The 27,175-nt window shown below is 41.1% G+C and overlaps 1 protein-coding gene across 4 annotated transcripts in view; it reads right to left on the bottom strand.

Annotated features, from left to right (window-relative positions):
- P4HA3 (prolyl 4-hydroxylase subunit alpha 3) overlaps positions 1–22,903 on the bottom strand; it is a 35,579-nt gene extending 12,676 nt beyond the window's left edge. For 3 of the 4 annotated variants that reach the window (XR_008999214.1, XM_036929785.2, XM_036929787.2), the window contains exons 1-7: positions 22,650–22,903; positions 16,601–16,743; positions 14,967–15,190; positions 9,219–9,368; positions 4,023–4,074; positions 1,941–2,104; positions 1,532–1,708 (exon numbers count right to left, since the gene is read on the bottom strand). Coding sequence is in view for 3 of the 4 variants with exons in the window: in XM_036929785.2 (XP_036785680.2) it covers positions 1,532–1,708; positions 1,941–2,104; positions 4,023–4,074; positions 9,219–9,368; positions 14,967–15,190; positions 16,601–16,743; positions 22,650–22,849 (1,110 nt within the window). In the remaining variant the exon portion in view is untranslated. The remainder of the gene's footprint in view (positions 1–1,531; positions 1,709–1,940; positions 2,105–4,022; positions 4,075–9,218; positions 9,369–14,966; positions 15,191–16,600; positions 16,744–22,649) is intronic. The other variant, XM_057507223.1, reaches the window with a different exon arrangement.
- Positions 22,904–27,175: the final 4,272 nt, after the last annotated feature.

Here is a 27,175-nt window from a genome sequence, read left to right as displayed (position 1 = left end):
CTCACCCCCTCCCACCTCCCACCCATCCCTGGCACACTTCAGCTACTGAGCTTCTCCTCACCCTGTTCTCTGAGTACAGTGCACATCAGGTCCTTGCTCATATTGCTCTGTCTTCCTGAAATGCCCTCTGCCACCTCACTGCTCCGACAAATTATACATCCACAGGGAAGCTGTTTCTTCCTCTCCTCCCATCTGCTCTTTACCCACTGCCTTTCCCTCAGAGGAAGGTTCGCTTGTTTATGCTGCCAGCGTAGGGCGCCCTACTGCAGTACCTATCCCAGTGCATTGCAAGTATCTGCCCTTTCCTTCAGCAGTAGGCTCCCAGTGGGAAAGGGCCAGTACTTCATCTCTGTGAAAGCCCAGTGCCCAGTACAGTGTCTGGCATACCACAGGCTCAGCTCTGGTGATGAAGGACTAAATGGCTGCCTGGACGAACAGTGCACCAGTAAGGGCATGATGACATATGTAATTCTGTAATTCTGCACACATTAATTCTTAATGTGCCATTTGTAAAGGGGCAATATGCTTATTACTGATGAGGTTGACTGTGTTATTTTTCTAAATATTTGCCATACTTCCTGGGGATGGATTCAACATCCCCTCCCCATTGACATCAAGTTTGGCGCCACAACTGGCAGTGCCTCCCCTGTGGGAGAATCTGATACATTATCCCTGTTGACAGCGGTGCCAGCACACCTCGCCTTAATCAATGGAACACGGACAGAAGTAATGTCTGGCCTTTCCTAGCAGACACTTTAAGACTAGTTTGCCCTCTTTGTCTTCTTCCTCTCCCATGGGACCCACACTCTGCTCTGTCAGGCTGGGTCCCACAGTGAGAACAGTGTGGGGCAGAGCTGTAGCCAGCCTGAGACAGACAGGGAAAGTGAGCAAGAAACCTTTACTGTCATCCTTGTGATTTGGGGTCTGCTTGTTACTGAACCTAACAGCCTAAGTTCACTGATACCAGAAGGTACACTAACAGCAGCAATCAATGTACCCCTAAATTCCAGTGCCGGCTCTAGTGTGACCCTAAGGCTCTCTCCCTGTCTGGGCCTCAGTTTCCTCTAACAAAATGATGGAAGTTAACTAGATAATCTTTCTACTCTGTAGTTCTGTAAATGAATACAATGCTCTCACTCCTTGCTCCTATCATTTCCCCCTCGTCCACCTATCATATGGAATGACTGACATTTTAGGGGGGTTCCTTTTCAGTTTCTAAGTTAAGTGTACATACAGTGATATGCACAGATCTCAAGTATAGTATTTGCTGAGTTATAACAAATGCATAGACTCCCTCCACATCCCTAACGACACTGGGAGGACATTTTCAACACTCCAGAAATCCTCTGCACCCTTTCCCAACCAAACCCCTCCTTCCAGAAGCAACCACTGTTGTGATTGATTAGTTTGGCATTCTGAGCTCCTGGGCTGCTGAGGTGTCTAGTTCTTCAGGCTGCCTGGTCTCACATTCCTCAACTCCAGGCATGTGAGACACAAAGGGAAGTTCTTGGCAGGCTTTGGAGGCACTCACCCACGGTTCTGCAAGCCCTCTAATTTTCTGAGCCTCCAAGTCACTGACAAAGTCATGGTAGAGAACAACATAGGGCTCCAGGTGAATGACCTCCTTCCGGACAGGCTGAAGCAGCAGGTAGGGGCTGGAATTGGTCTCATAGGAGCAGTAGAGGCTAGGGATCTGGTAGAGAGTGGGCTGGAAGGAAAGCCTGGAATCAGCATAAGAGAAGCGTGTAGGACTGGAAGGTAATTTAGGGGAATTAGGGCCTTAAGCCTGGAATGCTGGAGATTCAGAATGTGGCCACTCTGATGCCCAAGTGAGCTTTATTTTTTTAATGTATCGGCTCTTCCCCCTTACATTGTCCAAATTCTATCTTCTCTCTCTCTAGCCAAGCCTGTCTGCCCTTTCTCTTCCCAAGGAATCCTACCTGGGAACCCAGGGTCTGGCATAACCCCTCGTAGGTGTCTCTGGTCTGCAGGTGGGGTACATTGGGCCTCTGGATGACAGTCTCAGCTACTGCCTGATTGGGGTGCTCTGCCAAGAACTTTTCATACTTCAAGACATTCCTGGCCATCCTCTTATTATCTGGGCCTGGGAGGAATCAGAGCATAGAATAGTACAGATTAACAACTCTGGTCCAGGGAGTACTGCCAAAGTTCTCTGCACCTTCACTGTCACCCACACTGGCAACTGGACACCCTGAGTAACTCCTTGTGTCCATGTACAGGAAGACATAAGGCCCTCAGTCCCAGAAGAGTATCTGGTATTAAAAAGACTGAGTTGGGCTGGTAGATCTGAAGGTACAAAGGACTTGGGGAAGGAAAATGGCATGTAACACTCTTAGATCAAAGGATCATGAGGATGGTGGCTCTAGGATAGTGTGATGCTAAGTTTCATGCAGAGGGAAGAAGCTTCATTCTTTCACTCATTTATTTACCCATTTACCCATCCATCCATTCAATAAATCTTTAGTAGCATCTGACGTACCAGATACTGTGCTAGAGGCTAACCTCCCAGAATTTAGCATGTAATTGGAAAAAGTCAAATTAAATAACTACTTACAATGAAATACAAGTAAGTACTATGAAAGAAAAGTCCAGAGAGCCAAAGCCTATAGCAAACAGACCCAGCCTGGAGAGCTGGTAGCTACTTCATTCCCAACTCCACTGGATCCTTTAAAATTCCTAACTGGCTTAGACACTGAGCAGTGCAGTGTAGAACAAAAGGGTTCTAGGCTGCGGTTCTATTCTGGTTTCCCATAGGGGTCTCGTATCTTGTTTGTGCCCACCTGCTTGTGTCCATTTTGGCTGCAAGATACTCTGTGGATTGGCAGCTACCCATTCCCAGCTAGCCTTTGCACGTGATTTTTAGTGCCTCTCAGAAGGGGGTGCTGAATTATTCTGATGCTCTGAAAGCATCTTTCTCTGAGGAGCTCAGTGTGCTTCTAAGCAACACCACCACAGAAATTATCATCGCTTTTCAACAAGAGGAGAAATAAAGGATGAGAGAATGAATGTGATGAGCCCAAAATGCCAAGGAAAATACTGCAAAGCCAGAAACAGAGCCAGGAGTCTCCATTTGCTGTGTCCTACTCGTCCACCAGCTGTAAGAGTACACGAATTGGGTTCTCTGGGAGAGGCAGAGATTTTAACAGATCAAACACAAAGAAATAATGGGGGGTTGAGGTTTTGTTTTACCTGTACTATTGCCTACTTTACCAGACTATATAGCTACTTCCTTATTCAACTGTTTACCAGATTATCTCAATGGAATAAACATTACTAAATGGATTCATTAAAATGTGATAGATACTTACAAATATTAAGTCCTACATGAAATACTGCAAATGTTAAAACATAAGAATGATTTTTTACTTTAGTATCTAAATATCTTATTTAAGGAAAACCGGGAAGCCATCAACCATCAACATTTTAAGCAAAAATATACAAGCAGAGAACTAAGCTGGGAATTCTCTCCTGTGCAACTCTGGGGAGGGTCAGAGCTGAATTCCCTGCTAACTGGGCAGGATGCTTCATAGAAAAGTGAGCTCTGTTGAAAGGGAAGAACTGATATCTCTTTGTGAGCAGCCACACTGAATAATCCTGCTCAGTCCCTCACCTTCTTCATACACAGCTCTCATTGATTTTATTCATTCCCAGGTCTGCTCTAAAAACCTGGGGTTTTAAATGTCTCCAAAGAAACTGGCTCCTAATCCTGGACTTGTTCCCCACTAAAGCAACACCACTATGTAACTGATTGGGGGTGGAGGAGGAAAGGCACAGGCTGATATCTGCTTTTTCAGCATTTTCCAACGAACTGAAAAATTTACCCCTGACACATTGACCAGTATATAAGTAAGATTTCATCCAGAATTAGAAATATGCCTTGGATTATAAAATTAGAAAAATAAAAATAGATAGCTGTATTTCACTTGCAGGAATTAAAGGCCAGGAGCAGAAGGGACTTCCCAGGAAATCAGAGCTCTGGTTTATCTTTTATCGTTACGTACTGTAGAGAAGAAACTCTCGGGACAGGCTGAGAGCACACGAAACATTTCCCGCCTACAAAAAATAAAAAGAGAGGAAGGGAAAAGAGTTAACTGCAGTGAAGATATCTCCTCTAACCAAATTATCAAATGAATTTTTTATAGAACTATAAAATACCCTTACTGCAAGCAGATAATAAGAGTCATTGACACGAGCAATGAACTAGAAGTGACGAGGTTCTCTGTCCTAATTCAGGATTTGCAGCCCTAATGCAAATTAGGTCTCCTGAGATTCCTAATTTACAAATGATTTATCACCACCCTTACCAGGGAAGGTAGAAAAATAAATGAAAATAAACTTTCTTAAAGTGCCCTCAAATCTTAAAGCATGCAAAACTGTGTAACTGCACTGTACTGTTGTTTTGGTATATTTTAATATTAAACTTAATAATGCATTTATTATTCAGCTTAAAATATTAATAAATATTTTATATATTAAACTATAAAAACCCTAGAAAGAATGTAATTTGTTCTCCAGGCTCAGTACTTCCTAGAGTCTACAAAGTTAATGGGAGGGGCGAGGGCAGTGCCAACCCTGGAACACTTGCCCTGCTGAGTAGTGAGCTCTCCCTGCAGACATTCAGCCTTAGGCTACACTTGGTCAAAGGTAAAGGGGCTTTCCGGACTAACCTGGGGGACAGGAGCCAGGGTAGGTGGGCTTTGTTCCTGCTCTGGGTACCATGGAACAATGATGAACTGATACAACTGCATTTCCTTCTGATTGTTTGGTTTTTACATGTTAAAAACTTCATTTTTAATGATAAAAAACAATAATAAGCACACTATAAAACATATGAGAAATAGGAAAAATCATGCTCCATTGAAACCCAGGTACTCAAGTGCTTTGGCTAATATACAGTGTTTACACAGTTTTAACGTATATCATACACATTTTTATATCCTGATTATTTCCCTCTACATTGTTATCAGGGGTACTTTTAATATCATTACATAGTCTTCAGAGATGGTATTTTTAATTATTAATTTTAATTGTGGTAAAAAAATACAAAACATAAATTTACCATCTTAACCATTTCTAAGTGTACAGTTCAGTAACGTTAAATACATTCACATTGTTGTACAACCAATCTCCGTATTTTTTCATCTTGCAATACAGAAACTCTGTACCCTTTAAACAACTCCCAATTTCCTCTTCCCTTCAGTCCCTGGTAACTGTCATTCTACTTTGTCTTTATGAATTTCACTACTTTAGATATAAGTGGAATCCTGCAGTATTTGTCTTTTTGTGACTGGCTTATTCCATTCAGCATAGTGTTCTCAAGGTTATATATGTTGTCATGTGTCAGAATTTCCTTCTTTTTTGAGGCTGAATACTATTCCATTGTATGTATATACCACATTTTGTTTACCCATTCTTCTGTTGATATACACTTGGGTTGCTTCCACCTCTTGGTTGTTGTGAATTGTGCTATGAATGTGGACGCGTAAGAGAGATAGCGTTTTTAATGGCTGCATTCCATCTAGAAGCTGTAACACAGATGACCGATTCATTCCACCATTTTTGGATATATAGTTTCTCATTACTTAATATCATGAATTATTCTGTTCTATACTTAACAGAGGGATAATTAAGTAATCTATTGATACAATATCAGATGTTAACTCAGTGTTGTAGTTTTTCAAACTTTGGAATGAAGAGAACTAAAATACAATTTTACATATTGTTTAAAACTCAAGGGCTTAATCATGAGATAAAATTCTATTTTACCAAGAACAAAGTTAGAGTTACTTTTGAGATCTTCAGTTAAAATTTCTTTGGAAATGTGTACACTAAATAATGTTAAGTGAAAAAGAGGAACATAACACTGTAGTGTATAGTAATAGCTTACATTTATTGAGTACATATATGTTCTGAATTATGTTAAAGGTTTTACATGTATTAGCTCATTTAATCCTCACAACAACCCTTTGAGGTGAGCATTGAAGGGTAGAATATGTCCCTTTGGCCTAAGGATTATTTTGAGATAATCATTCTGAGAAACAACAGACACAGGAGTTCTGAAAGAGTAGAAGTTACCCTTTTTTAAGCAAAATTTACATGTAAAAAGGAAATCTCCATTTGTAAGGGTGTCTCCCTCTGTGTACTTGAAAGAGAAGGCTGACTCTAACCAGAAGAGTATCTTATGGATAGAGAAGGAACCCACTTAAATCTGCATAACAGTCTTACCCTGTTTGCTTTGCCTAGTGGCCTCCCCTAACTAGGCTGTCCCCCTGCCCCCACCCCCCATGTCTCTTTCTTTTTTGTCTTTAGCTGAAGATGGTATTTAAGGTGGTGGCTTAGGTCACCTCAGTGTTACTCATTCCCTGGTACCTGCCATGTATACATGAGGCATACATGCTAATAAACTCTGTTTTTCCTCTTGTTCATCTGTCTTTTATTACAGGGAGTTCTCAGCCAAGAACTCAAAAGGTTAGAGGGAAAATTACTCCCTCCCCACTGAGCACCATTATTATTTCCCTTTTTAAGGTAAGAAAATTGAGGTTAAGTAAATTGCCCAAGTTTTCATGGAATTGGAACCCATGTCTGTCTGACTTTGGAGCCTATAGTTTAATTATCACACTCCACTGTCTCTCATTAGCAGTTACTGTAATAATTTTTTGCTAAAATATATCATGAAAGATTGTATAACATATAGTATTATAATATGATATTACATATTATATTTTTCATGTTATATCTTCTTATATATATATGTATAGCAAGATACCATATATAGTTGTTTTTGTTTCTTTTTTATGTTTTTTATATATTTTTTAATTTTGGTATCATTAATATACAATCACATGAGCAACATTGTGGTTACTAGATTCCCCCCATTATCAAGTCCCCACCACATACCCCATTACAGTCACTGTCCATCAGTGTAGTAAGATGCTATAGAGTCACTACTTCTTTTCTCTGTGCTATACTGCCTTCCCTGTCCCCTCCCTGCTACATTATGTGTGCTAATCGTAATGCCCCTTATTCCCCTTATCCCTCCCTTCCCACCCATCCTCCCCAGTCTCTTTCCCTTTGGCAACTGTTAGTCCATTCTTGGGTTCTGTGAGTCTGCTGCTGTTTTGTTCCTTCAGGTTTTGCTTTGTTCTTATGCTCCACAGATGAGTGAAATCATTTGGTACTTGTCTTTCTCCGCCTGGCTTATTTCACTGAGCATAATACCCTCTACCTCCATCCATGTTGTTGCAAATGGTAGGATTTGTTTTCTTCTTATGGTGAATAATATTGCATTGTGTATATATACATCTTCTTTATCCATTCATTTACTGAAGGGCCCTTAGGTTGCTTCCATTTCTTGGCTATTGTAAATAGTGCTGTGATAAACATAGGGGTGCATATGTCTTTTTGAAACTGGGATCCTGCATTCTTAGGGTAAATTCCTAGGAGTGGAACTACTGTGTCAAATGGTATTTCTATTTTGAGTTTTTTGAGGAACCTCCATACTGCTTTCCACAATGGTTGGACTATTTTCACACTCCCACCAGCAGTGTAGGAGGGTTCCCCTTTCTCCACATTCTTGCCAACATTTGTTGTTCCTAGTCTTTTCTATGTTGGCCATCCTACCTGGTGTGAAGTGATATCTCATTGTGGTTTTAATTTGCATTTCCCTGATAATTAGCAATGTGGAGCATCTTTTCATGTGCCTGTTGGCCATTTGAATTTCTTCTTTGGAAAAGTGTCTATTCATATCCTCCGCCCATTTTTTAACAGGGTAATTTTCTTTTTAGGTGTTGAGGTATGTGAGTTCTTTATATATTTTGGATGTTAACCCCTTGTTGGATGTGTCATTTACAAATATATTCTCCCATACTGTAGGATGCCTTTTTGTTCTGCTGATGGTGCCCTTTGCTGTACAGAAGCTTTTTAGCATGACATAGTCCCACTTGTTAATTTTTTATTTTGTTTCCCTTGCCCAAGGAGATGCGTTCAGGAAAAAGTTGCTCATGTTTACATTCAAGAGATTTTTGCCTGTTTTCTTCTAAGAGTTTTACCATATATAGTTTTATATGATAATGAATGGAGAGACACTTATCCCTAATTTACTAGGGGTTCAAAAGGGGACCATAAATCATCTATGAGACAATACCTTATGTGTTCTGTTACTGTGGCATTAAAAACTGTGCTGTAAGAGCACAAGGAAGGAAAGTCTGAGGAGTCTGAGGAGAATCAAGGAAGACTTTACAAAGCAGGTGACATCTGAGCTATGCCTGTGAGATGAAAACAACTTCCCAGACAAAGTGCAAGCATGGAAAGGGGAAGTCTACCAATGCACAGAGGAGAAATCTCAGCCATCACAGGCGAAAAACAACGCAACTAATAATCAGGCACTGAATTTAAAACTGTGTTTCAGAGTAAGCTGCTTTAGTTTGTCTTTTCTGAGTTTCCATGTCAATTCTCCATTTCCTTCCTGTATTAAAATTTTATTCTTGCCCTTTGTTGCATCACAATGATTCTCTTTCAGCTTTAATATGTAACCATTGAGCAGAAGCATTAGAAAGAGCACACTGGAAAGTTTCATAGCAAAGATCCACTTACCAGGCACTTCCATGAGAGGAACAGGCCCATTGGCAGCAACACATGGATGTGGACCACCCACACCCTCCTCCCTTTTTTCAAGAACAGGGGAAAATAAAAAGGCATGCAGGAAGCAGAAATGGTTTATTAGCTTTGGAAGCTCTAAGGATTTTGGCTCTGTAGCAGTATTTCCAACCTATTCTTGAAGACTCTACAACTCTGGTGGGAAATGGAGTCAGCTGTACAAAAGGATGACAGCTCCCAAATTTGGGGAAATGAGCTTCCAAGTGAGGAACAACAGGTCAGAAATCACTAGTGCCAAGGAAAAGCACCCGCTGGAGGAGGCACTGAGCCTGGCACTATGCACCAATGACACCGGCTCTGTGGCGGATGACATGTTATCCTCTGAAGATGGGAAAATAACACCCTAACTTCTTCCTTGGACACTGGCAATTTACTCACATGTGAAACATGGAAATAATAAAACAACTGCCCTGCACTCACATTTGGTCCTGTTGGGAAGATGAAATAAATTAAGAGACATGAAAATGCTTAGAAAATTGTACAGCAGATACAAAGTATTACATTTATTGTGCAGGAAGCTGTAAGCCTACTTCCTGCCCTACCTGGAAACAGGCAAAGGCCAAGTGATCCAAGGCATCCTCTAGGCTCGCCTCATCCTCTGTCTTCCATTCTCCGTAAGATCCTCGGAAGAGACTGACAGCTTCCTGCAGCCATGGAATGGCATGGTAGTAATCCCCCATGTCATAGGCCACCTTTAGGGGACATAAGCACCATTATTAAAGCCTTAGTCCACAGGTAGGGAAAAGGAAATGACAAAGGGCAAGAGTGCTTTTGGAACCCAAGAAGACAAGGTTTCATCTCAAATTCACTTAAATTCAATTTATTAAGCATCTATTATATACAATACATTGTTCTAGATTCAGAGAAGATGCAAAATTTCTTGTATTTAAGGAATTTTAATCTGTGGAGAAAAGACATATGAACTCTTATAACTATAACACTGGTCAGAATGACATGAATCCTAGAAGGAAATGCACATAATTTGTTGTGGAGGCACAGAGAAGGCAGGAGACATGAGAATCTCAGGCTCCATGGAAGAAGTGGCATCTGAGACAGGCCTTCCTTGAAGAAGAAAATGGATTTCAACAAGTAGAGATTGGGAGAAGAGCATTTTAAGGTGAGCGAATGGCAGAAACAGAAGCCCCAAAGTAAGAATGCTTTCAAGTAGTACATTGTGGCTACAACCTACGGGGAAGGGAAACAGAAAATAAGCTTAGAAAGGCAGCCTGCGATGAGCTAGTGAGAATAGGAAATGTCATGTGTTTTAGGAAGATATTGCTGATAACAATGTAAGAAATGGATTAAATTAATTAACTTATTTATTCAATTTTCACTGAGTATTTACAATGTATCTGGTGGTCCTTGACCTTAAAGAGCTTATGAGGAGCATCCCAGTGACCATCTTATATTATGATTGAGAATTTTTTTGCCTCTTTATCCCCCTCACCCTCCCCATGCATCCACGCCAACCCCTCTGCCATGGTAACCACCAGTCCCTTCTCAGTGTCTATGAGTCTACTGCTGTTTTGTTCATTTTGTTTTGTTTTGTTTTTAGATTCCACATACAAGTGAAATCATTTGGTACTTGTCTTTCTCCACCTGGCCTATTTCACTGAGCATAATACCCTCTAGGTTCATCCATGTTGTTGCAAATGGCATGATTTCTTTCTTTCTTATGGCTGAATAATATTCCATTGTGTATATATATATACCACATCTTCTTTATCCATTCATCTATTGATGAACACTTTGATTGCTTCCATATCTTGGCTATAGTAAATAATGTGGCAATAAACATAGGGGTGCACATGTCTTTTCAAATCAGGGATTTTGTTTTCTTTGGGTAAATTCCCAGAAGTGGAATTACTGGGTTGTATGGTATTTCTAGTTTTAGTTTTTGAAGAACCTCCATATTGCTTTCCACAGCAGCTGCACCAATTTATATTCCCACCCACAGTATAAGAGGGTTCCCTCTTTTCCACATTCTTGCCAACACTTACTATTTCTTGTCTTTTGTATAGGGACCATTATAACTGGTATAAAGTGATACTTATTGTAGTTTTGATTTGCATTTCCCTGATGATTAGATGTGGAATATTTTTTCATGTGCCTGTTGGCTATCAAACAAGGGGCACATGAGTAAACCAATCATTGTGACATAATACATCAGCCTCACACAGGAATGCTAGGAGAGCTCAGGGAATTTGTTCTCACGTTGGAATGTCAGAAGGCGGGGAATATGACAACATGTGCTAGACATAGCTCCTGTTGCCTAAAAACTTACAGTTAATGAGAAAACCAGCACTGCAGGCAGAATTTCCTGAAAGCTGATGTTGGAGACAGCATGGGATTATAAAGACACAGAGTTGGAAGGACTCTCACAAAATTTAGGTGTAACGTCCAGACTGGCAGAAAGACAGGGCAGAACATGAAGATTCTGCCACTCTGCAGCCTAAATAATAAATAAATGGCTGTTCCAATTCTGCCATTCACCTTCTGTGTTATCTCTGGTCCTCAAGTTTCCCCTTTATAAAAAAGGTTGAGTTGAAGAACATCTAAAAATGACAAAACTTTTCTTGCTAAATTAATATATTTAAGATTACCATGAGGAACTTCAAGTCCCAACAATATGATAGATTGAGATAACTGGAATTCTTCCAATCACAAAGACTTAGAAATTTTGAGTAAAATGTAATAAGCATTTTATCATATTTTTTCAAGAAAGAATGGAAAATACTGAGGTACAGAAATAAAAAAGGAGCTAAAAACCAAGCAATAAGCATATGAGCAAATGCTGAAGCTGGCTTGGATTGGGGTGGATGTTAATTTTTGTAATCTTGGTCCTTAATAACCTTAGGTTATAATGCCCACACGAGGATAGAAGATGAGCCTTCCTCAGACTCCCAAAAACTAGGAATTGGAGCTAAGATACATTCATAAAGCTGAAATCTAAGAAAAAAGAAATTACTTATATCTTTTTTTTTACTTTTTAAAATTAAAATATCATTAATATACAATCTTATGTTGGTTTCAAATGTACCTCACAGAGGTTCGACAGTCCCTATGATCAACATATTGTGATTACACATTATTGTGCCTTTTTATCCCCCTTCCCCTGCCCCCCACTGCACCCACCCCAACCCCTCCCTTGTGGCAATCACTAGTCACTTCTCAGTGTCTATGAGTCTAATGCTGTTCTGAGGAATTCCTTATATCTTAAAGGAAAGGGTAGACAGGAAAAAATCTACCCAGTGTTACAAGGAGGGAAGAAAGTTGGTTTGTTTCTGTCTGGGCTCTGTTTAGGGAAATAAAATATCTCCTTAGAATATTCACAGTCTTGAGTCTTTGCTTCCTGTGAGTTTAGGGTTTGAATTTGCATTATTCATATAGTTAAGGAACCACCCCCATCCCCAACAAAATAAATCTTTAATAATGGATCTAAGGCCACTGCAAATCAAAACTATGAGAAATCACCTCACACCTGTTAGAATGGCTGTTATCAAAAGGATAAGAAATAAGTGTCAACAAGGATGTGGAGGAAAGGGAAGCTTCCGGCACTCACAGTTGGAAAGTCACTTGGTGCAGCCACTTTGGAAAGCAGTATGGAAGTTCCTCAAAAAATTAAAAATAGAACTACCATTTGGTTCAGCAATTCCACTGCTGGGCATTTACTGAAGAAAATGAAAACACTAACTTGAAAAGATATATGCACCCGCATGTTCACTGCAACACTATTACAACAACTGAGACATAGAAACAACCCAAGGGTCCATTAGTGGATGAATGGATAAAGAAATGTGGTGCGTGCACAAACACACACACACACACACACACACACACACACACACACACACACACCCCACTGGGATTTTACTTGGCTATAAAAAAGAAGGAAATCTTGCCATTTTCAACAGTGTGGATGGACCTAGTAGGCATTATGCTAAGTGAAATAAGTTGGACAGAGAAAGACAAATATCATATATTCTCACTTAAATGCAGAATCTAAAAACAAAAACCGAACAAATGGGACTATATCAAGCTGAAAAGCTTCTGTGCAGCAAAGGACACCATCAATAGAACAAAAAGGTATCCTACAGTATGGGAGAATATATTCATAAATGACAGATCCGATAAAAACAAAAACAAACAAGAAATGAGCCCACAGGCACAAAGAACAGATTGGTGATTGCCAGAGGATGGAGGGGGGTGTTGGGCAAAGTGGGTGAAGGGAATCAAAAGGTACAAACTTTACATATAAATAAATGTCATGGGGATGTCATGTACAGTAGAAAAAAAAAAAGGATCTAAGGCTAGTGGTACCACCAGGGTACCTAGAAGAGGAAAACCCAAAGCTCGGTGGAGTGATATTCCCCCAACTCCAGGCTTGGAGAGTCTTCTGGGGGAAAAAAGCCCTGCTAAAAATTAGCACATAATCAAACATAAGAAACCATATTAGGAAATAATCAAACATGAGTAAGCGTCAACAGATAATAATAGCATCATAGAATTAGACATTCAAGAATTTCAGATAATAGAAAGGTTGATCTGCTTTAAAATAATCCATGGAGGACAGTATTAGACACATGTAGATGAAACAAATTTGACCACATGTTAATAATTATTGAACCTTATTCCTTGATCTAGCAATGCCACTCTCAGGAATTTACCCAAGAGAAATGAAAAGAAATGTCCACAGAAAGACTTACGTATGAATGTTAATAGCAGCTTTATTCACAGCAGGCCATGCTGGAAACAATCCAAGTATCCATCAGCCAGAGACTAGGTAAAGTGTGTGGTATATTCATACAATGGAATACTACTCAGCAATAAAAAGGAATCAACTACTGATAAATGCAACAACGTGGATGAATTTGACAGATATAATGTACTGAGTGAAAGAAGTTGGACTCAGAAGAGTACATATTGCATGGCTCAGGACACCTAGTACCAAGTACCGGGGCAACGGTAGAATAGAATGGGTGGGGAGTGATTAGAAGGAAAAGGAGTGCAGCTTTATTGAGCTATACATAAATTCCTTTTTTAATATTAATTTTTAATGCCTTATATTTTATGTAAATTGTCAGAAATCTGAAAAAAATACAGAAAAATTTGAACATTTATATCATCTCAGTTACAGATACAATTGTTTATTGTATTGTTTCAGGTACTTTTCTTATATTGGAAATATTTCACCTTTTAAAAATAAGTAAAAAAATACAGAAATAAAGAGTGCCTGTGAGGCTTTCAGGAAGTGATTTACTAAATTTTCAACTTGTGATTTAAAAAAAGCCTCAATAATAAAGCATATATTGGTACCATACATGGAACTACTCTAACTTGCTTAAATTTAAATAAGTTATGAACATAGGATTGAGTTCTGATTCCATTCAGGATCTCAGAAAAGTAAAAATGGTACAATGAGGGGCTCAGGGCACCTACTTTGAATTAATTTGGAAGACTGATCCCCAAAATTTGGATCCAGGACACATGAGGCCCACTCTCAGATGTGCTAATGTATACTGTAAGGGGCTGGGAAAAATTCACTTTCCTGCAATACACATCTTCAAAATTAAAAAGGATTTGCTCCATTTCTTCTTAAGGCAAAGACTAACAGAGAGTATTGTAAAATTACCTCAAGTATGCTGATAGTTTATGATCAAAGATCAGTTAAATATCTCATATGGAACACTCCTGAAGTCTATCTCCTCAAGTATCGTTAAAGTGAATGGCCTAGTTTTTGGACAGTGCTTTAATTTAGTACTTCTGGATGCTTAGGAAATGTTGCAAGGGCTTCCGGAAAGTCTCAGGAAGCTGAGTTTCCATGATCTTACCTTCACATCATCATCTCTTATCCTTCCCCCCACCCATTAATCTTTCTTTGCTTTTCCACCCAGCTGTTCATTTACTGGCAGGCAGCTATAGTCAGGGTGACCAAAGGATCATTTTGCCCAGGACAGTCCCAGTTAATGTCTGTCATCCTGGCATAACAAACAACCCTTTCGTGCTCAAGAGAGTCATAAGTAAATGATCACCCTGGACACCATGGAAAGAGCATGGGATTGGGAGTTAAAAGACCTGGGTTCAAAATTTAGTTCTGCTACTTAAAATTGTGTAACCTTAGGCAAGTTTTTTACGTTTTTAGAACCATAGTTTCATCTGAAAATGATGAATAATACCAAATTTCCAGTTTGCTGTGAGGATTAGAAATATGTAAAAGCAATCAGACCATAGTTATTTCAACCACAAGAAACTAGAGCTGAGCAATTTGCCCTTTCTCTGAATATTGTTACCTTGCCAACTTGGAAGCAGTCATCTGCTGTGAGGGAGAAAAGCTGTCCAGGACTATACAGATCAGTGACAGCGGAGCCAGCAACTCTCTGAAAGACGCCTCGGGCAAGGCCCTTCACGTTGAGCATATACACATCCTGCAGCCGCATTAGAGCCCTTGCTGCCCCCTCAAGGTCCTCAAAAGCCGGAAGGTCCTGCTCCACCTTCTCATAACCATCCTTCAGAGCTGTGCAGGTAGCAAAAACATCAATCCACCATTCAAAAACAGGTGGTGAACCTCACCCCCATGTCTTGAGAGAAATCTTCTGCATCCGTGGATGTTTTGTTGCCCTTGTCTAGCTTGGATTAATACTTAGCCTATAGGCACACACCTGATAATCTACATTTGCTTTCTTACAGCACTAAACTATGTTTTCTACCTTTATCTTGCATCTACCTACCACTTCAGCATTTTATTTAAATAATAATAAGGGAGAAATGTGGGATTTACATATAAATCAAGTATAAAAATCAAACGAAAATTCATATCTGACCTGATTGTTTGTAGTTCATAATGCATGATCAAAACTGAAAGTTTCTGTGATGACTGCCCTTGTACTGTTCACCATGTAAGAACTTATTCACTATGTAAGAATTTGTTCACCATGTAAGAACTTGTTCATTGTGCTTCAGAAGATCGGAGACTGATGAGAATTAGGCTTGGGGTGGATTAATGATTGTGCATTGAGCATTGACTCCCCTATACAGAATTTTATTGTTGTTAACAACCATTTGATCAATAAATATGAGAGATGCCCTCTCAAAAAAAGAAATAAGCTTAAAAATTATATGAAGAATAAAAATAGGTGGAAAAAAAATAATGCAAGTTACTTAAAAAACCCTGTTTTCTCAAATAATGTTGCTCTTGAAATGGATGATATAAAAATACATATAACATTGATTAGTACAGAAAATAATTAAACCCATTAACATAAAAAAAACAAAAAAAACCAGGTGGTGAGCACTTAATACATGCAAGGCATAATAATCACCTGTTCAATATACTGTGAGTAAAGGTAATGTTTTATCTGGTTTTGTTCCTGGTGGCAACTACAGTTCCTGGCACAGAGTGGAGGCTTAACACAACCTTCTGAATGAGGAACACACACTCTGGAGTGAAAACCAAGGTACACACCTTTACCGTGTTGTTCCATCCTGTGTCTCAGGGAATCTTGCCCTTTGTGAGGACAGCTCTTCTGCCTCGTAACTTCCCCAGACAAGCAACATGACTTCAAGTACAAGGCGAGTAAATTAGGAAAGTGATCTTGCTACAGATCACATTGTAGTGGCAACTTAATAAAATAAAAATTACTGGTAGACATTATTTTCTACACATAAGTAAATGGGATGATAACCTGTACTTCACAGGATTGTAGTGAAGCTCAAATGAGATAATGGGTGTGAAAGTGTTTTCTAATATATAACTGCATAAACATATTAACAAGGGACCTAGTTCTGCATAATAGCTAGAGCTAAGGAGACCAAGCAGTACCCACCCTCTTCATTACCCTTCATCACATCCCATCAGAATCTCTCTTGTTGCCACTGAGCGAAAAGATAGAATCTTCTCGTACCCTCCAGCCCTCCTCCTCATTACCTCGGATGTTCTCACTGGCCTCCAGACTATGTACCACATTCCTCCAGTCAGACTGTAGGCGTTTGATGAGAGTAAACGCAAGCAGAGGGTTAGACACAAGGGTGGCCGAGTCCTCATGCAAAGAAAGCACCTTGTCATAGAATCTGAAAGAGAGGAATAGAATGACCTCACCGACTGATACAACAGCTACATCAGGGAAGGCTGGCCTGGGGTATATACACTAAGAGTAGTTAAAAATGAAATGCTGAACCTCTTGAGAGTCATGTACAGTTATAACCAATAAGCCCAAAGAATATGAAAACTACCAACACAACGAAAGTAGGTCCATTCATTTGTTTATTCAGTGAGTCAGTTTGTACTAGCCACTTACGGTACATCAGGCACCATGCTAGGTGCTGGAGAAACAAAGGCAAGACAGGGTCAAGCTCTCATGAACTTACTTGCTAGATGCTGGCAAGGCAGAGTCCAGTGCTCAAGGATTTCACTGATGAGAAAATAGCTCTTTTTCTCATCACTGTAGACCTAAATTCAATAAATATATTTCTATGAAAGGATGAATAAAATATACTCTTCTAGGAGCTAGATGAGTAAGACAATTACCTTGGTCTCAAGGTCTCACAGTATAGTGGGTAAGATAGACACAAATAATTATATTACCGGTGCAACACCTGATTTAAGAACAAGGCTTAGTGGAGGACAGAGAAGGGTGGTCAGTTTGGCCAGAGCAGGTCTGAGATGGTTTCACAGAGGAGATAATAAACCCAAGACTTGATACATGAATGCAAACAATGAGGAAGGGAGGAGGAGGCCTCCTTCCATGCAGGGATAGTCCAACATATGCAAAGGTACAGAGAGAAACAGCAAATAATTACCAGCAGTTTAGTGTTGTTGGAGCACAGGATTTAGTGGGCGGATGGGTAGACCAGACTGGAGAAGTGAGGAGTACCTCATCGGCCTTGCTGAGGAGTTCAGTTTTTACCCTGAGTGCAATTAGGAGCCACCGAAGTGTTTTAATTAAGAGTGAGATACATTATGTTTACATATATATATCTGTGAGAGGATGGGAGGAGAGTTCAGGAGTGGAAGTGACTGGAGGCAGAAAGACCAGTTAGGAGGCCAGTTCAAAACTGTAAGAGAGATGAAGAGAGTCTGAATCAACACAGTGACAGTGGCGGTGGAGAATGGGATGGATTCGGGAGGCATTTAGGAAGTAGACTGTATAGAACCTGGTGACGGTTGTAATGGGAAATGAAGAAATGGGGTTGTCTGGAATGCTTCCAACCTTTCTGGTTTGCCAACATTTGTAGAAAAGGGCCAGAACTGATGATGCCAAAATGATGATCTCTCCAGTTAATTTCTCTCCTCCTTGGATGTCCTACATGAGTGTTCATATAAGCAAAAGATGCTGTCTCCTTTCCTGGTATACTATGGTTATTCCATTTCTAATACACTAGTAGGATTAATATTATTGACATTTATTGACTTTAATAAGGCAGGCTTATGAGTTCTAGTCCTGCCTTCTAAGAATTTTTTCTTATTTTAAAATCATTAATTTCAAAAGCAATACAATAACAACAATGGAAGTTAAAAAAAAAGTGTGTGCAAAGAGAAAAGGATATGGAGTTACATGAAAGTGTGCAAGAGCATGTGAGAATACAGGAGTCCTTTGCCCAGTGTGGGGAACTTCTGCGGGTGGAAAGGGGAGAATGTAAAGAGTTGAAGGAGCGGTGCGGGGTGGATTTCACTCCTGTGAAGCAGTCTGACCTGAGGATTTCTCAAGGGTGGAGCCCTCAACTGTGAATAGAACCTCAAATAGATGACTTGCTTCGTGGTGCTTCCAGGGAGCCAAATGTCCAATTAAGCATGAACGAAGGGACAAGAATCTGGGACAGGATGCCCCAGGGAAGAAATGAGAAGCCCGTCAGGTCCCAGGATGTCTCTGATCCCCATGACAGAGTGATTTGACAGCAACAATTCGAAGGTTTTAAAAACTAAACCAGCCTCCAGGGTGTGGGATATTTTTTTACTACCCATTATTCCCTGCTTCGCCTTCATATGGAACTACTTAGTGAAAGATATTCCACTGCTGGACAAAAACACTTATAAGCAGAGACTTGGGCTGAGGCCAGACTGAAGACTGTGTCCAGAGATGACAGAGGTTGAGTGGGCAGAGATTTTGTAAGACAGTCGGATAGGAAGGTGCTGGGAGGGGACCTGACAGGTATCCTGACCCAGTTTCCACCCTGTAAAATGATAGAACTGGTATAGTCTAGAAGACCTCTACAGATTCTTTCAGCAAGACCATTCTATTCTTTCTCCCCATCACCATCTCTACAACTGAATAAACAGGCTCCTCATTTGGTGCTTGAGGACTGAGGTTTAACAGGCATCAGAGGAAACTGAGGCACGAGGGAAAGAGGCAAGGCAGAGAGGCGAGGGCTGCTCCCAAGGTGGCCACATCAAAAGCCCTACCTCCTTGTCCTCTGCATGTCCCACTTCCAATTACAGGGTCAGTTTATTTAGGGCAGGACTTTGGTCTCCACTGCAAAGCAAAAATCAGTTCAGTTGTTCAGATACATCATTTTTCTGTCACACAAAGGGAAAAAAAGACCCATCAGCTGAAATCTGAGACTGGTTTGGAATCCGATCGTTGGCCCTATGCCCAGCCTCTGAGCAAATAGCTGGTTTTCAGACACTGAAACTTCAGGGTTTCCTAAATGGATTTTTGCTTTAACAAATGCTGCTGAGAGTGGAAAATCAGACCCTTGCCTTCAAGAATCTGCGCATAAAATTTGCAACCCAATCCCACATTAAACAGAGCCTGGACAGGTTATCCAGCCACAATACATGAGCTACTTTAATTGAATGTGTTTCTGCTTTGGAATTCAGAAATGGCTTTGTCTCAGTTCTTCTGAGTATTCTGAATGTTTAATTACTGGCACAGAAATAATTGCTGCTTATACTCCTCTTCCAATCTTGGTAGATTTTTTTAAACTGCAACAACAAAAAAGTTAGGGGTTGAATGTGTTGTATACACTTATATACATTGTATATATATGTGTAATTTATATATTAGATATCATTATTATATACTAATATATAGCATATCATATATAATACAAAATGTAGTATATATACTAGTTATATGTATATATGTAACATTACATATATACATATAACTAGTATATATATAACATTACATATATACATATAACTAGTATATATACTATGCCAGTATAAAACTATCTACTGCAAGTAGTATGTTTATTCATTAACTTGAGGTACAAGGTACAGTGTGTAGTTTCAACATCAAAAAATATTTCATTTCTAAATGTAGAATTCCAAAGAAGAATGTCAACTGAGGCCCTTTAAAATAACATCTCAAATTACATTAGATCACCAGATGGAGAGTATAGGAAAATGAGCAGGGAACCGCAAAAATTCTTTTTTTAAAAAGCAGACATTTGACTAGGTTTTAGCATTGACTAGAGGACAATATTCTCTAAAATGTCAAACTAAACTTTCTGAAACAAAATGTTCGTAAGTCATATGAGAAGAGAATCTAGAATTTTCCTGATTCTTTTTTAATACCTGAGCTCTCAGACTCCTACTTAACTGCTTAGAGCCAAAAGTGGGATCTAGTTTCACCAGGTAGTCTTAAAATAAGTAACAGTCATAAAGAGCTAACATTTGTTGAGCAATTATTACATTCCAAGCACAATCCAAACAAAATACCTTTACATGGTATTTAATCCTTCCAACATCCCTATAATGGCAGGTATTATCATTATTATCATTTTACAGATAAGGAAACTAATGCTTAAAGAGGTAAAGGAACTTGTCCAAGGCCAGAGCAAGGATTTAAATAGACGTATGTTAAATTCCTGAATCCACACTCTTAACCACTGTGTAATCCAGCTGTTCATAAAACCTTGGTGGTTCTAAGGCTTGCTCTGGGTCCTGGCATCTCAGGTAAAGCAAGAGTGGGGACATCATGGCGGGATAGAAACAATCAAAAGAAGTGTGTCCTAATCCTGGATTTGCTACGTACTAGATTTATAATCTTGGGTAAGGTACTAAACTTTAATTTTCTTATGTTTTAAATGATTTCTCATGTGTTTAAAAGAGTAATACAAACCAGTTTCAAGCATCGTGTGTAAGAGAGAATAAAATGAGATCAGGCTTGTGCAAGACCTCCCATTGTGACAAAGCTGTGACAGTGACAGTGGTGATAAGATAGGAAAGGAAACTAGCATGCCTGGGGGCCCTGGCCAGCCACATTGACCACATTGACCACATTGCAAGCACTCTCCTCCAAGCCTGTTCCCTGAGAATCGCATTGGGATGCTGATCCCCGCTGCCACCCAAATAAATATATTAGTGGTCTGAGAACAAGCACATGGGGAGCAGGCACCATGCAAGTATCAAAGAGAGAAGAGTCTGTTCTAGATCAACCAATGAGCCTGGACTCCAGTGAATCTGGACTTGAAATATAAAACATTAAAACATTAAGCTCTCTAAATGAGTGCCCAAAGAACGGTAGGCAACTACGCTGCTCCAATGAGTGACAAGAATTATTGAAATTATCATCACGCATTGTTATGATTTATACACACTTATCTACATTATATCTGTGTGCATATTGTCACATTATTTGAAACTACCAATAAATTTAAAACATGTGTATAACTTCATATGCAAGCTACATACCTAAAGTACATACCAAATTACATCATCATTCAGTCACCATTGAGTAACAAGATTTCTCACCCACACTTTCACACATGAACTGATTCCCTTCGATGTGGGACCTCTCATACAGCCGTTGTGTCTCATACACCTTCCCACGGACCCCAGGACTGGCGTTACTATCACACACACTCACAGTATACTCTGAGACAGCCCTCTCTTGTTTCAGCTCAGTGGAGAGTCACATCATTATGTAAGCACAATATTAATATATTCAGATAGCAACATGGTTATACTACAGTTCGTTACATTATAGGTTTCTTAATGTCCCAAGCTGAGAAGGTACATGTATTTATACACATGGTATCATACAATCATTCATCTTTCATACTTCGACACTGCAGTCCACACAAAGTGCCCCAGTGTTCCAAGTCTACAGTATTTGATCCTACAGAGTGTAGCACTGGTTTGTTGATTGTATAGCGAAACAATAATGGCTGATTATCTCCCTATGTGTGCTACACTCACATTCCCCTAACATTAAGTATGGTTTTACCCAGTGTTTTCGTGGTGTGAAATACTTTTATACACATAAAAACTCTCAGTTATATATTTAGAATATAGAGAGCTCTTACATGTATGAAGAGAAGGGAGAGCTGAAAGCAAAGGAAGTGATGGACATCTCTGATTAACAATCATATGCTTCGCACTCCAAACTCCTTGAGGGGACTGTTGGAACTTGTTCAGCATTTATACCAATGCCTGTGGCTCATAGCAGGCACTCAAACAAACAGGTGTGTTGAATGAATTGATGAAATGAAGCATTAGTCATATAGTGACCTATACAATCACTGGGCATCTTTCACACACAGAGTAGGATCTCCAGATCATACCCATCCAGTCCCAGTGACACGTAAACCTCCTATATGGTCACAAAAGGTCACCTCATACTAAACACCAGTTTGCTGGGTCACATGGCCAACAAATGTACGGCTACAGTACCACAGAGAATTCTCTCCGTCTCACTCCCGCCCTGTCGGTGTGTCTCTGTGACACAGAGCCTGGGGTCCCACACAGCTGGACAGTGCCTGTGAGGTCCTACGGGGCCTCAGTATCACTCCACCACGCTTTTCCACAGTGTATCAACTCGGCTGTGTGAATATGGCTCTGGAGAGCTACTGTGTATGTGTGACAGTCTGAGTTTCCAAACTGTGTGACACACTGTGACACTGGGTCTGAGGTCCCACGCAGGGCGACACGCGGAGTCGGCCCCGGCCCCGTAGCACAGTGCCTGGGTCTCGCGCTCTGCCTCGGTCTCCCCCACGCAGGCCCTTCTGCCGCCGCGACCCCCGCGCCTCACCTGGTCAGGTCCCGCAGGCGCGCCTCCTCCCCGCGCAGGTAGCGCCGCAGCAGTCCCAGCAGCCGGCGCTCCGGGGCCAGGGCGCGCGCAACGCTGGTCAGAGCCGAGAACGTGTCCCCGCGCGCCGCGGCCGCCGCCGGGTCCCCCGTCCGGAGCGCCAGGACCGCCAGCAGAGCCGCCAGCCGCGCCGCGGGGCCCATCGCCGGCGCTCGCCCGCGTCCCCCGGGCCGTCCAGCTCGCCCGGGCCCCGCCGCTCCCGCCGGGCCCGCCCCTCGGCCCCGCCCCGGGTGCTCGGCCCTCCCGGCCGCCCCGCCGCGCCCGCCGCCCCCTCCTTCGCTCCGACACCCACGCTGGCTCTGGAGCTCCCACCCTCCTGCCGCTGCGCCCCGCGCGCTGCGTGGGGGGCCTGCAGCCTCAGGGTCCGCTCGCGCCCCAGCCGAGCACACCCTGGGGAGGGGTTTCCGCCGAGCCCCTGTCACACGGGGGGAAACTGAGGCGGGGGCATGGGGAGGAAGGTGTTCACTGGTCTCTGGCTGTACAAGGCCAGCCCCAAAATATTCGCCTGTCCGGGTCAGGGGGGTGGAAGTACAGAAATACCACCGGATTCGGGTGGGGAAATCCAGGGGAGTAACAGCGATGCCGGTAAAGAGCTGAGAGTGAGCAATAGAGAGGCAAACACTTCACGGAGGACGTGACATCCGAGCCATGTTGAAGGAGGAGCAGAATTCTGACCCGAGATGAAGACATGAAGGCAGTTAGGGTCAGTACATGACAAATCTAGGACCTGCAGAACCTAAAACTCAGGGGTCCTGGATCTCTGCTCTACACATTATACCTATGGTGACATAAGCAAACAAAAATATTATTATTGTACTCTACTAAGCTATTTATTTTTTCCCTCGTTTTCCCAGGCAATATTCATCCATTTGTTCGTTCATTTAACAATTATTTAGCACCTCTGTTCACTGTACTAAAGACACAGAGAAATAGCAGATCCAACCCTGGACTCCCAAGAGGAAATGGAGATGTAAACAACCATTATAAAGTGCTGTGGGGATAATGGAGGGTTGTGCAATGAGCAATGGCAACACGAGGAGGGGGCCCATGTCCATACGTAGGTAGTGGGATGGGGTCCACAGAGGAGGCTATATGTGCAGGTCCAAAAGGATGCAAAGGAATTGTCTGGAAGAGGACAGGCAAGGGAGGAATGGGCTTTCCTGGCTGAAGGTACCTATGTGTACCGAGGTTTGGAGATGCAAAATAGTTTGAGTTCCAGAAATGAAGGGAAGTTCCTTGTACTTGGAACTATCAGATTGTCAAGGGGCTTTGCATGGCATACTAACAAATTAGCCTATCTGCCATGAAAATCCTGTAGAAGGTTTTTAAGGTGGCAATAATAGTAATAAAACAGCAACAGTAAAGATAACACTGAGTGCTTCCAGTGTGCAAGGTGTTGTCCCAAGCATTTTATTATGTATTAGCTTATTTAATTCCCATGCCTACTCTATGGCACAGGTGGTATTATTAGCCTCATTTTACAAATGAAAAATTGAGTTACAGAGAGGAAAAGTAACTTACTCAATGTTAATTACTTATAGATCACATTCAGAGGTGTGCTGGTAAACCAACACTCCAGGGAAAAAAGTCCTGATTTGTGACATTTGCCTATTTCTGCGGTGAAAATTCTCCTACAGTGACTTATTTCAAGGTACTTAGATGATATCTCTGAATGCAGTTGGGCAGACATGCTGACACTGACTCCTTGAGCTGGTGTGAGCCAACCCCAGCATAACACTGCTCATGGCAAATAGGGAGATGCACCACCCAAACCCCCCTTCAAGGAAGGGCTTGCCGCACAGCTCCAGGGAGTGTAGTCAGAAGACTCTCCAGCAGTCAGCCCCTTCGGGGACTCCCTGCAGCAGAGAACAGCCATACCTGAGGCCATTTCAAAACTTCCTTAGGCAGCCTGCATCCAGTACTGAGAGACATGAAGGAATGAAGGCTCAGCTTAACTTAAACCACATGTCATCGGCTTTGGCAAAGGCTTAAAGACCCTCAGAAAGACTGTTAACAAAATCTGGAAGGGGCCCTAGGACACTGTCAATGAAGGTTTGAAGGGCAGTAAGGACAACATTATTGTAGGCTGGAGAAAAGAGCACGCAAGTACTGAAGTTCTGTATTGGAAGAACAGTTAATGAACCTGTTGCCTGACAGTCACATGAAAATAGAGGACATCCTCACAGTTAGATCATGAATCTGGCTAGAGAACCTCCAAGCAGAATTATAAAATACAAGAAAGAGATGAATCATAGAAGGAATGGCTTAGCATCCAAGCAGAATTTAGAGGAAATATAGAAGGTCCAGGACAGTCTTTCCAATGATCTAAAGTTTCTCAAAGAAATGACTTAGGATAAAGAACAAGCCCAAGGTGCTCCAAGTAAAACATCACCTCAAGATCAAGCTCTCAGAGGTGTGGTTGAGAGACCCTTTGCTGAGACTTCAGAAAGATTTAAGGGCATACTTAGTAGAGATTCGAAGTATCTTAAGGGCATGTCTTGTAGATTCCCTCTGGTACACAAGAGAGCACAATAAAGAGTGTGTCCCACAAAATAGACTACTTCAATCAGGCAAAAATTATTCTAAGAATCCTAAGGCTACTGTTCCGTAGTACTCTAACTCTCAGCCAAAGTTAGTGAAGGACCTGGAAATAAATGAGGATGTGTTTTTGTCTACAAGAGTGAACTTCAATAAGATTTATAGGAAATCCTCAAAGTTTCAAGATAATTTAATTAGAAGAAGCACTGCTAGGTTGGGCTAGACAGAACACACACACACACACACACACACACAGCCTTTGGACTCCTGTATCATTTCCTATCGTACTGTGGACAATTACCCACAAACTCAGTGATTTAGAACAACTCAAATTTATTATCTTAGAGTCCGGGAGTTCAGAAGTCTAAAATGGTTTTCACTGGCTGAACTCAAGATGTCAACAGGGCTGTTTCTTCTGGAGCCTTGATCTGTAGCCCCTTCAAAGCCAACAACACATCTTTAAATCTCTCTTTGATTTTGCTTCTACTGTCACATTTCCTTCTCTGACTCTTTTAAGGATCCTTGTGATTATATCAGGCCCCCCAAGATAATCTCCATCTTAAGATCCTTAACTTAGTCATACTGCAAAGTCTCAGGGTTTGGGAATTAGGACATGGGTATCTTCAGGGGTTCATTATTCTGCCTATCACAACTCCCAACTTTTTTCTGTGGGCAGAAAGCAGGTTCTGATGACTACTCAGCCACAAACATAGGTCCATGGCCGTTTCAGCATTCCCACCATGGGGGAAGTGTTATGAGGGGAAGTGCAGAGGAGAGGATGTCAGAGTGAAAACAGATAACCAATTGCAGTCAAAATAGCTTTCTTTGGCAAGTTTTACAGATACATATAGCAATGTGAACACACTGCTAGGCTCCCCCATCTCCCCAGTCCCAAGGGCCTTGGAGAGAATTTTGCAGTTTAGGGGCTTTGACACTGAAGTTTCATGGTAAAACTGTCTCTAGTATCCATTAGAAATATGGATTATGGATTCATACTACCTGAGTTCAGGTCTCTGAACTAGCCATGTATGTTGTTGCATTGATGTTACAGATGGGATTCTTCAGAAACAGATGCTGAGATGGAGCTTGGGGTACAAGATATTTATTAGGGATCAACATCTATGAAAGGGGGAGGAAGAAGGAAAGTGCAGAGAAACAGGTCAAAGAGGCCTGACAAAGCTTTGATCAAGGTGTTAAGAGCGCTGGAGCTAGTATTTCTTGTGAGATCTGTCTCATGTTGGGTCTAAATGGCAGGGTTTTTATGCTCTCACCTCACTCAGTCACTGTCTGGGGTTCACTGTAGGCTTATGTCTCTTGTCAAATTTGGGAACTGTTCATATGTTATTTCTTCACATAGTTATTTTTCAAATTCTTCTGGAATTCTTATAACGTGAATTAGCTACTGCCTCATAGGCTTTGTTCATTTTTTAAAGAATCTTTTTTCTCATCATTCATATTAGATTATTTCAAGTTAACTCTTTCCTCTGTCATCTCTCTTCTGCTAATGAGTCTGCCAGTGAGCTTTTAATTTTGACTGTTGTACTTTCAGTTCTAACATTTACATTGGGTTCATCTTTATATCTGCTATTACTTTGCTGATATTTTGTATCTTTCCATTAATTTCAAGAGTGTTCATCTTTATTTCTTAGAGCATCTCGTAACACTCAGACAATTTTCAACATTTGTATTATCTCTTCCTGGATATCTGTTTATTGCCTTTTCTCAAACTTGAGATTTTCCTGGTTCTTCATATGCTGAGGAATTTTTTTATCAAATGCCCAATATTTTGAATGTGTATCTAGATCTTATAGAGAATATAAATATTTTTGTGTTAGCATGCAATCAAATCAGTTGGATTCAGGCCAGGAGTCCTGATCTGCCTTCTGTGGCGGTGGTTTCAATGTCAATTCAGTTTTCAAAGCTTTTGCATG

Source organism: Manis pentadactyla, chromosome 9, assembly GCF_030020395.1.
Source record: "Manis pentadactyla isolate mManPen7 chromosome 9, mManPen7.hap1, whole genome shotgun sequence".
NCBI classification, from domain to species: domain Eukaryota; kingdom Metazoa; phylum Chordata; class Mammalia; order Pholidota; family Manidae; genus Manis; species Manis pentadactyla.
This window is presented reverse-complemented; position numbering and strand designations above follow the sequence as displayed.